Genomic DNA, 11192 nt, shown 5'->3' on the forward strand with positions numbered 1-11192 from the left:
CTGCTGGAAATGAAGTTTTCAGGTCAAAGGGTATGAGTGTTTTTCAAGCTGTGGATGCATATTACCCAATTACTTTTTTTTTTTTTTTTTTTTTTGCAGGCTGGGGATTGAACCCAGGGCCTTGTCCTTGCTAAGCATATAATGTATTGCTAAGCTGCATCTCTAGACCCCAATTACTTTCTTAAAAGGGGAAAATTAATTCACCTTACCATAGTAGAGTATGAGAATGACAAGTTTATTAGATCTTTGCCAACAGATTGTTTTAAACATTTTTTTAGATGTTGATAGACCTTTTTTTTTTTTTATTCATTTATTTATATATGGTGCTGAGACTCAAACCCAGTGCCTCACACATGCTAGGCAAGTGCTCTACCACTGAGCCACAACCCCAGCCCCTTTGCCAACAAATTTAACAGATGAAAATTTTTTTCATTTTTTGTTTTACTTATTACTAAAGTTAGAAGTCTCACGTTAATAAGCAACTTTCATTCCCTCTGGTAAATTCTGTTATGTCCTTTGCCTGTTTATAGTTATAGGAAGAACATCTTTATCATAACCCCTCTTCAGAGTCTCTGATCATCTTCAGGGTTCATGTTTATCCTTTGTCTAACCTAGTCTCTCTTTTCTAACCAGAGGGAACCAGAACAAATAGGGAAAGGTTATTAAGTTCATTCACCAAGCACTGATTGTCTGCAAGTCACTGACTTTCAGATGGGACAAGACAGAATTCCTGTCCATAAAGATATTCTGGTCTAATAAGAGGGCAAATGTCCATGAGCAGCTCTTTTTAAAATGAGACCTTCAGTGGAGGTGCAGAAGAGGGAAGGTTGAGAACGGATCTGACTAGAAATTCGTCTTGAGGCAGAGATGGATTTTAAAATGAAGTGTCAGAGGCAGCCTTTTAGGAGTCTCTCTCTCTTAGCAGGAGAGCCATTCCAGTCACAGGAATGGAATGGACTGGACAGAGGTGAGATTGGGAAGGTTCCTGGTAAAATGGGGACAGAGTGCCGAAGGCACATCTATCCACATTATGGCTGACCTTAAATGCCACAGAGAAGATGTTCAGAGTTCCCAGGCCCATCTGCCAATTTGCAGGATATGTTCTGAGTGTAAATGGGTGGAGACTGGAACCCTCTGTACCTGGGCCTGGCTAACACTGCAGCCTGGGACCACATGCTGCCTTCTCTGAGCAGTACTACAGGGTGCCAGTACTGCCCTGTGGCTTTTGCCTTCAGACCCACAATGGAACCCTTTGGCATGTATCTCTGCAGGTCCGCTATGCCACCTGGAGCATCATAATGGACTCAGTCGTGCCTTCAGACAAAGGCAACTACACCTGCATTGTGGAGAATGAGTATGGCAGCATTAACCACACCTATCAGCTCGATGTCGTGGGTAAGATAACCAGAGGGGCAGGAATAGGCTTTGAGTAAAGGGCAGGGGCATTCCTAGGGATGGACTCAGGATAACATGTGGCACTGTACTTCCACTGTTAAGCCTCACTGTTATTGTCTGTAAAATAGAGTGAAGAGGGTTAGACAAGGATACATCTCAAAGCTATATGTCACTGTGGAGCAGAATATGCTGTTGAAGGTCCATCCTAAAAGATGTGACTTGTGCAGTGAAGCTAAATGTAGCATCATGTTAGCACATACATTGAGACTGAGAGAGGCCAGGCACTCTGTGAATGCAGAACCACAGGCATGTGCTCACTCTGAGACATCACAGGAGACTCCAGGAGGAATGCCGTGCCCCTTAGGGCTGTGATTGCAGCTCAGTTCTTCTAGAGGTTCTGGATCTCATGCTCCCAAGATCTTAGGGTGCAGTGTCACAACCAGCATCCTGCCCTGGCTTTGATGGTATATTCTAAGAAGATTGTGGTCCTAGAGGTCTGGGGTAGGGTGTGAGATTCTGGTTTTTGACAAGCTCCTTGTTGATGCCGGCATCACTGCTGACCCTATAAGTGACTGATTCTAGTTGAGAAGTAGGCTGTACTGGAGACTGGGAATGTGACTGGGTTACAGGGTCCTTCATGTAGACAAGAACCTGACTGTCTGTGAGTGTGGATGCATTGCCTTGGAGAGGAGGTTCCTGAGGGCTTGGGACAAGAAGATAGGGTATCCCTTCTCCCAGCTCAGGTTTAAGAACTCAGAAGCACTGGGAAGGGCACTGCCCATCACTGGGAAAGCTGAGGGGGCACCAATGTGGGTGTACCTCTATTGAGGGATATCCTCTGTCAGCATCCCAGGACCAGGCCGTGGCAGGGTCTGACTAGCCTGTCCTCTCCCTTGTTCCACAGAGCGGTCCCCACACCGGCCCATCCTGCAGGCAGGATTACCTGCCAACAAGACAGTGGCCCTGGGCAGCAATGTGGAGTTCATGTGTAAGGTGTACAGTGACCCACAGCCCCACATCCAGTGGCTGAAGCACATCGAGGTGAATGGGAGTAAGATTGGCCCAGACAACCTGCCTTATGTCCAGATCTTGAAGGTAATCTTGGCCCCAGTCTTTATGTGCCAGTGTGCTGGGAAGGTGACCAATATCTCTTAGGGGCTCGAGTCTCTGTGGTCAGGCCCAGTGCCCAGGACTGGGACTCAGCCTTTTCCCTTCAGACATACACTCGTCGTAGTAGGGATCTAGTCACATTTCCCAGGACTAGTGACAGATCACAAAGTAGAGGTGAGCTGGGAACAAATGGCTGGGGAATGGGACAGCTAGGGCTCTGGGTCAGCCCACTCAGTGCATTTAGATTCCTATTTATTCATTGCCTGGGACCAAAAATTTTCTAACTAGTATTTCCCAGTCTTGGCCCTGCTTGATTCCCAGATTAGGGCGTTTTGGCAACTGGGTAATGATAAGAGTAAAGTTTTGTTGGAAAAGCAAATGCCACAGATAAATTCTAAGTGGTATGAGGAGTAATGGCATTTTCTTCCTTTTTCCTTTCACTCCCAGACTTTCATTGTCCCTGAATGCTCCATTAATCCAGGGAAGGTAATTGGCTAAATCTCCAGTGGATCTTGCAACAGGAAGTAACCAAAAGCTGGGAAAGTGGTTTACCTTCTTGTCCCAGAGTTAGACCTCATCCTCCCCTGACTTGGCTGTCCCAAAGATTTACTGCCCAACCCTTCCCTCTGCCACTGGTGCTGAAACTATTCTAGAGGAAAAGGGGCCATAATCTTGGGCCTGGGCCTGTCTCTATAATACCTGTTCCAGTCCTGAAGAACTAACACAAATAGAACATTTGCTTTGGGACAGTGGTTTCTTCCCTTTTTAAAAAATTTTAATCAAATGTTTTGGACTTTTGAGGCCAATTTTGTTTTGTCCTACTCAAAAGGGAAGATTATAAATACTTCAGTGTTTCCCTTGCCTTGGCTCCATGCGCTGCCTGAAAGTCACACAGGAGCAAAGAATGGCCACATCTCAGTGTTTGCCCAACTGACTGGTGTGTCGTTGGTTTGTTCCAGCATTCGGGGATTAATAGCTCGGATGCGGAGGTGCTGACCCTGTTCAATGTGACAGAGGCCCAGAGCGGGGAGTATGTGTGTAAGGTTTCCAATTATATTGGTGAAGCTAACCAGTCTGCGTGGCTCACTGTCACCAGACCTATGGCAAAAGGTAATGGGGAGATGGATGGGACCCTGTGCTGGGAACTTGATTTAGGCCCCACACTGCTGGGGCAGGTGGGGAAGCCAGCGCCGACTCTCCCTGTTACCCTACTGTACTTCTAGTGCCCAGAGCCATGGAAAAATACCCGGCCTGGGAGGCTGGTTTGGTTTGGTACTGTGTTGGTGGCTCCCTCTGTGCCTTTTGTGTGTTCCTTGGCTGTGCGTATTTCTATATATGGACTTTGGCTGTGTTAGGAATGATACTTAAGACTGTTGGTTGAGTGGTGGGTGAAAGAAGGGACCAGATGTTCCCTTGCAAGCCGTGTGTGTGTGTGTGTGTGTGTGTGTGTGTGTGTACATGTGCACACAGCACCCTTCCTTCCCTTCTGTGTACACCTTGACTTTCTTTACCTGAAACCAAACAGCCCCCCACCTGCCGGGCCCCATTTCTCCATGCTGCCCACCGCCCGCATGCTTGGATGGGCCAGTGGCTGCCAGCGTCTGGTGAAGGGTCATAACCAGCCATCCTCTTCTCAGGTCTGCCGGAGTTCCTCCCTCAGGGCCTCAGTCTCTTCTTCTAACAGGTCTCGCTGCCTGGTGGTTTTTGTTTGTTCCTTGTTGCAAAGGAGACGCTGGGGAGCATTTCTTCCTCTGGTTTTGTCCCCTCTTCTCTCTCTCCCTTTCTCTGTGTCTCTTTGAGGTCCCGTGTCTGGTGCTTGTCCATTTTGCTTCCGTTGTCTCTTCTAGACTGCCGGAGTTAATACCACCGACAAAGAGATGGAAGTGCTTCACTTAAGAAATGTCTCCTTTGAGGACGCGGGGGAGTATACGTGCTTGGCGGGTAACTCTATCGGACTCTCCCATCACTCTGCATGGTTGACCGTTCTGGAAGGTATACACTATACTTCTCCTCTCGATGTCCTGCCCTTGCCATGGGCACGGGGGGAGCATGCATTGTGTGGCTGGGGGACATACAGTGCTGGGAGAGACGGATAGAGGGATGGCCCCTGCCTGCCATGTGCCCTTTTTTACTCCAACTTTGAGGGCTGCATCCTCTGCTCACTCAGAAATTTCCTGATTTGACAGGAACAGAGGGACCTCCTACCTGTACACCTGCATCTGGCTCTCCCATTGGCCAATGCAATGCATGCATGGGCTCTGATTTACCTTGCAGTTGGGCTCTCTCCAGGGCAGGCTCCTTCCTTCCTTGGGTCCAGTAGCTTTCCCTCATCCACTTGGTACTGAGTGTCTTAATTATATGATCTTTTTTGGCCAGTTCCAAGTATGAGAAAGGGTCCCATTCTTCCTCTCCCTGAATGTAGGCACTTGGCCAAGACAGGCTTGCCATTTGAAAGACCAGCGCTGGCCCACCCCTCTATACTGACATCCTCTGTCACTACCTAGACAGTGAACTTCTGCTGCCTTGAGTGAGGACTGTCTCTGGAAGCCACTGGAGGCATAATGATCCTCTCTGGCTATTGCCAACCCTCCTCTCCTAAGAAAGGAGGTCTGTATGTTGAACCAGGACGAAAGGAGCCTGCAACCTGCGCAAGGTTGGTGGGCTGGTGACCGCAGGGCCAATGCTAGTTGTGACTGCATCTCTGAGTGCCCTGCATGTGGTCTGGGTGCTGCTGTGTCCTGTGGCTGCTCACACTACCCTCCTTTCTCTTCTCTTTGCCTCTGCTCATCTCTGTCCTTCTTGCCCAGCAAGGTCTCACAATGCCCTGCTTACGGCAGAGAAGTGTTCTGTTTTTATCATTGTTCCTGTCTCTGTCCTGTCTGTGCTCCCAATGAGTTGTCTTCATTTCTCAACGTTGGGAAAGAAAAACAGAACCCTTCTCCTCTTATCAGCTCAGCTGTCTCCTTGTCAGGCTTGAGGCTTACTCCAGGGCTATGCCTTGTACCCCTCGGGGAGGGCTCCCAGGGGTGCTGCCTTCCCAGTAGCTGGCTGGTGTTTTAAAGGGAGAACTGTCCACATGGTGGGGCAGAGAGTACTCAGTGATGCTGGCACCAAGGGTCTTTTGTTGAAGGAAAAGGTGAACTCACTGGTGTGTCTTCTGTAGCCATGGGTGTGAATTCTAAGTAGAAGGTAGGAGAGGAGAATAAAATAATGCTGCTTCCCATTTCCTAAAGTTTTGAGGCCTACAGAGCCTGTGAAGTTCTTAAGAATGGCAAAAAAAAAGTTTGTTTTTCATCTGGAGCTGTCCAAACATCATGTTTGAAAGTCAAAATCAGTTTTGCCTGTGGTTTGGCAAGGTGTAAATATTTACACGTCTGACCTGACAGATGACACAGATGTGAGGTGGGAACAGTCCCCACCCTCTCTTTATTTGTCCCCTGAATCCCTCCTGTGTGCCAGGTTTATAAGCATACAGAACTGAACAAGATATTGACCTCATCTTCAATGACCTCCTGGGCCCTGAGGGACAAGGACTCAGAAGCTGTCTGTTCCCAAGTGATCAGTATGTGTGTACAGTGCTGAGGCTCTGCAGAGAAGGGCCTTGTTTCCATGAGGCTGAGAAAGGCATGCAGAAGAAACATTTTAGCTGCTTCTGGAGTGTCTAATAACCTGTCTAGCCCAGCAGTCCAAGTAAGCGAGGAGCATTTGGGATAAAGAAGGATGGGACTTGTGTATTAAGATAGTCTAGTTCATTCCTTTATGGACTTCCGTTCATTTTAAGGACTACGCAGAGGTCCCAGGACCTCTGATCCTCTGTCAGACTCACAATCCTAGCTAGGACCTGGCTTGGTTCTTCTCCTCCCTAAAAGTTCCCAGGGGAAAGGAAGTGAGTTTCATGTTTCTTATGGAGCAGGGCCTCTTAGAGATGGGGCCCCAGAGCCTGCTAACACCTTGTTCACACTGACTTAGCCCTGGAAGAGAGACCGGCAGTGATGACCTCACCTCTGTACCTGGAGATCATCATCTACTGCACGGGGGCCTTCCTCATCTCCTGCATGGTGGGCTCTGTCATCATCTACAAGATGAAGAGTGGCACCAAGAAGAGTGATTTCCATAGCCAGATGGCCGTGCACAAGCTGGCCAAGAGCATCCCTCTGCGCAGACAGGTAACAGAAAGTAGATGGGGGATTCGCATGTTCTCTGCTACCTTCTCTTCCTGGACCTCCAGGGACTTCTCACACATGCTCTCATGCCCTATCCCCTCCACTGTCCCTAATTTACTTCAGGCTTTGCTTTCTGGCCTCTGGGCCTCTGGAACATTCTAAACTAGGTGCTCCCAAATCAGTTTCACACTGCTGTTCATGCTTGTAAATTCCTATAAACCACAAATGCCCCACTCACCTGGCACAAGGATTTAGAAGAAAGTCTTGTCTTAAATGTGAAGCTGATTCTGTGCATTTGGACAGTCCCCAGGACTGATTGGGGTGGAGAAGGCCTGAGTAGGTCCTGGATACTCCTTCCCTTCTGTATGCCTCTCCCTCAGGAAAGAAATAGTCCAAAAGGTTAAGGTGTGTGCACTCAGAACACTGCTGACTCTGAAATTTGCTTTAGGGGTCAGGAAACTATAATCTGAGGCAGAGTTTTTGCAAAGAATCAGGACAAGAATAGGGTTATTGGAATAGTGTTAAAATATCAAGCTGGAAGAAGTACATTTGTGTGCTCATTTAAAAGGTGAGTGATGTGAAGTCCAGAAAGGCTAGTGAGGTGGTAGAAATCAGTCAGTCTTAGAACTTAGGTCTTTTGACCTCGAATGGTCTTTCTGCCACTCTGCATTGGGGAAAGAACATTATATACACTGAGGCATTCTTCTGCCATGGTGAAAAGCCCTGATGAGGAACTGAAAGGAACCTGCTGCTGCCACTTCCCCCGCACCCTTGCTAGAAGGGTGACCCCACTCTCCCCTGCAGGTGTCAGCTGACTCCAGTGCATCCATGAACTCTGGGGTGCTTCTGGTTCGACCCTCTCGTCTCTCCTCCAGTGGGACGCCCATGCTAGCTGGGGTCTCTGAATATGAGCTTCCTGAAGATCCCCGCTGGGAGCTGCCTAGGGACAGGTACTTTTCTAACCCCAAAGTTTTTCAGGACTCCTTTTTGCTTGTTATTCTGATGGTGGGAATCATGTATACCATGGCTTCCAGGAAGTGAAGGTATATGAGTGCTTACAGAGAGAATGCTGCCTGCTCTCTGCTCTCACTTGGGTGAAATATGGAGAGATAGAGCTGAGGTGTCATAAAGGTTTGACTTTTACCAGCCCCAGCTTACACTGTTCTCTTTTCCCCAAAAGACTGGTCTTAGGCAAACCCTTGGGAGAGGGCTGCTTTGGGCAGGTGGTGTTGGCAGAGGCCATTGGGCTGGACAAGGACAAACCCAACCGTGTGACCAAAGTAGCCGTGAAGATGTTGAAGTGTAAGTAATGTTTCTGGCCTTGCAAAAGAAATCCCTTCCCTTTCTAGGCAAACTGGAGTCTCAACCAAGTGGGACACCTTCTCTGGGGCTTTCAATGCCTGCACCTGCTATGCTGCCTACATGGGTTACCTGCGAGTAGAAGGGCATTCTGTACCCTGAGATGGCTATCATCTCACCTCATTCCTTGATGTCAACCTGGGCTGTGCTCAGGTGCTCATTCTAGATCCCATAACTGATTTTTCTCACTATATCCCTGGCCACACTTACTACCATATATTGCAGAATTGTCTCCCACAAGGGATGGGAAAATAAACCTGATTGGGAAGTGGGGAGGAGAGAAGCAAGTCCTGGAGAAAAGGGGCTCCTCAGACATACACCCTCTTCTTGTCCTTTAACTGTCCTGCCCCCTCCCTCCCTAATAAAGAGTCTCATCCCATTCTCTGGTTTGTATGTGAAGCCGATGCAACAGAGAAAGACCTGTCAGACCTGATCTCAGAGATGGAGATGATGAAGATGATCGGGAAGCACAAGAACATCATCAACCTGCTGGGGGCCTGCACACAAGATGGTAGGTCTGGGCCCTGGTTGCTTGCCAGTGACAAGGACTCTCTCGGGTTAAGAGGAGAGGCTAGTTTAGTAGTGGTTGGAATGTATTTCTCTGGATCTGGACTGGTGCCCATTAGTGTTCTTCTGGGAATATAGGCATGTAGATTTGCACACATTGTATGGGCAGGAACAGGGAAGTAATTGTGGTCTAAATTAAGGCTCTTAACGCCCAACTTTGCTTGGAACTTTCTGGACTGTGGTGGGAAGAATTGTTTCTCTGACTTTCTTTGGGTAGTAGAATGACTTTCCCTGTTATCAGGAGGTAGAAAGGGAATTTAAGATCAGGGAACACATGTATGGTGTGTTTTGGTGGATGGTGTTTCCTCCAGCTGATGCTATAAACCTGCTTACCTGTTGCCTGACCTGCTCCCAGGTCCTTTGTATGTCATTGTGGAGTATGCTTCCAAGGGCAACCTGCGGGAGTTCCTGCAGGCCCGGAGGCCCCCGGGTCTGGAATACTGTTATAACCCCAGCCACAACCCAGAGGAGCAGCTTTCCTCCAAGGACCTGGTATCTTGTGCCTATCAAGTGGCCCGAGGCATGGAATATCTTGCCTCCAAGAAGGTATGGAACGTAAAGTCTCCATGGGTGAGATTGGGGTTGGACAAAGCCCTCCGAGTACTTCAACTTGTGATTTTTTTTTAAAAAATGTTTTAGTTGTAGGTGGACACAATACCCCCATCTTATTTTTATGTGGTGCTGAGGATCGAACCCAGGGCCTTGTGTGCTAGGCGAGTCCTCTACCACTGAGCCACAACCCCAGCCCCCAACTTGTGATTTTTAATCTTTTGGTAGAGTTGTAGACATACTCACCACTGATCCCGTGTGCTGTCTTACCTTTCAGGGAATCTCGGAGGCATGAGAGCTATTGTAGTTTAATGGCTTTGGGATCAGACTGAAATAGGTTCCAGTCTGTTTTCCACTACTTTATGTATAGCCTTGGACAGCTGTTGAACATCTTTTTTTTTTTTTTTAATTCAAATACAAAATGAGAGTAACACTTATGTCGTAGAATTGTTATGGGAATAAAATGAAACCACACCTGTGACAGTGAAAATTAAGTATAGTTCTTGGTGCTCAGTAATTGGTGGCTCTCTTTGAGCCCCAGCTCACCATAGATAGGCTGTACCTAAAGAGAGAGGGCTTGGTGTTGTGCCCATACAGTCTGAAGGTCATTCTCTGGGGTGAGAATCCAGAAGCTCAGACCAAAAGGACCAAAAAGGAGGCCTATAGTAATGTTTGCTAAAATGATTGAGAGACCTGGAACTGGGTGTTTGGAGTAGAGGAAAAGAACATTCTAGGAGGGGAAATAGATGCTCAGAGGGTACGGTATGGTAGAAGACCAGGTTCTGCCACTAGCTACAGAATGAGTTCTAAAGTTGGGAGTACTCTGACAGCTGGATCACAGTGCATGTTTCAGGGCTGTCACCCCTCACCTGTCTCCCATCCTCCCCTCTGCAGTGCATACACCGAGACCTGGCTGCCAGGAATGTCCTGGTGACAGAGGACAATGTTATGAAGATCGCAGACTTTGGCCTAGCTCGGGACATTCACCACATTGACTACTATAAAAAGACAACCAATGTGAGTGCTGCCTTGGGCTTGTCCTCTGCCCTCGGTGCTCTCCTACCAGGCATCACCCACTTAGATGTTTCTGCTATAACCTACCTGGGTTGCTGTCCTTGATTGTGGTAGAATGGGCTGAAAATATGCACCAAACTCACCCCACCCCCGGCCCCCAGCCCTATCCTGCCTGTGCCCTGCCTGCCCTGGGCCATCCCGATCTCCTCATGATGCTCACAGGGCCGGCTACCTGTTAAGTGGATGGCTCCTGAGGCACTGTTTGACCGGATCTACACCCACCAGAGTGACGTGTGAGTTTGAATAAGCAATTGCTAGGGGTTCTGAGTGTGGGAGTCCTGCATGCCCCCTGGACTGATGAGAGCCGCCTGTCTTGGAGAGAAGACACCAACATTGTCTTATCCACTAGCTCTCTCCCCACATGTTGAGGACACCAGTCTTCTCCCGGTGTTCTCTTGGAGTTAAAAGTTGTGTTGGGGCAGGGGGAGGTTTGGAATGGGTGCCTGCCATGCTCACTTCTCAAGGGGAAATAGGAAAGCCCAGCTCTGTTCTCTGAGACACAGTGGCTCTTTGCTCATCTACAGGTGGTCTTTTGGGGTGCTCCTGTGGGAAATCTTCACTCTGGGTGGCTCCCCGTATCCTGGTGTGCCTGTGGAGGAGCTTTTCAAGCTGCTGAAGGAAGGTCATCGTATGGACAAGCCCAGTAACTGCACCAACGAGCTGTAAGCCTGAGAAGATTCCTCAGTCAGGCCCTGGGGGAAGAATGGGCTTGATAGCATACGGAGAGGAGTGTTCATCTAGATAAAGTGACCCTTCCTAGTTATCCTTCCCCCAAGCCCTCCTCCACATGTTTCTACTTCTGTCCTTCCTCTCTGACCTCCCAATCTCCACAGGTACATGATGATGCGGGACTGCTGGCATGCAGTGCCCTCTCAAAGACCTACCTTTAAGCAGCTGGTGGAAGACCTAGACCGCATTGTGGCCTTGACCTCCAACCAGGTAAGACTGGCCTTCAGGCTGTCCTCACGTGGGTAC

General features: G+C 48.6%; 1 protein-coding gene across 13 annotated transcripts in view; it reads left to right on the plus strand.

The window, feature by feature from the left end:
• The window catches only part of Fgfr1 (fibroblast growth factor receptor 1), a 58854-nt gene that overhangs the window by 37944 nt on the left and 9718 nt on the right, over window positions 1-11192 (plus strand). For 5 of the 13 annotated variants that reach the window (XM_047551165.1, XM_047551161.1, XM_047551167.1 and 2 more), the window contains 12 exons: window positions 1272-1395; window positions 2300-2490; window positions 3465-3615; window positions 6475-6677; window positions 7473-7618; window positions 7849-7970; window positions 8428-8538; window positions 8950-9140; window positions 10038-10160; window positions 10380-10450; window positions 10742-10879; window positions 11051-11156. In XM_047551165.1, the coding sequence (XP_047407121.1) occupies window positions 1272-1395; window positions 2300-2490; window positions 3465-3615; window positions 6475-6677; window positions 7473-7618; window positions 7849-7970; window positions 8428-8538; window positions 8950-9140; window positions 10038-10160; window positions 10380-10450; window positions 10742-10879; window positions 11051-11156 (1677 nt within the window). Of the gene's footprint in view, window positions 1-1271; window positions 1396-2299; window positions 2491-3464; window positions 3616-4352; window positions 4498-6474; window positions 6678-7472; window positions 7619-7848; window positions 7971-8427; window positions 8539-8949; window positions 9141-10037; window positions 10161-10379; window positions 10451-10741; window positions 10880-11050; window positions 11157-11192 lie in introns of all 13 variants that reach the window. The other 8 variants (XM_047551166.1, XM_047551160.1, XM_047551168.1 and 5 more) reach the window with 3 other exon arrangements.

Source organism: Sciurus carolinensis, chromosome 4, assembly GCF_902686445.1.
Source record: "Sciurus carolinensis chromosome 4, mSciCar1.2, whole genome shotgun sequence".
Lineage (NCBI taxonomy): Eukaryota > Metazoa > Chordata > Mammalia > Rodentia > Sciuridae > Sciurus > Sciurus carolinensis.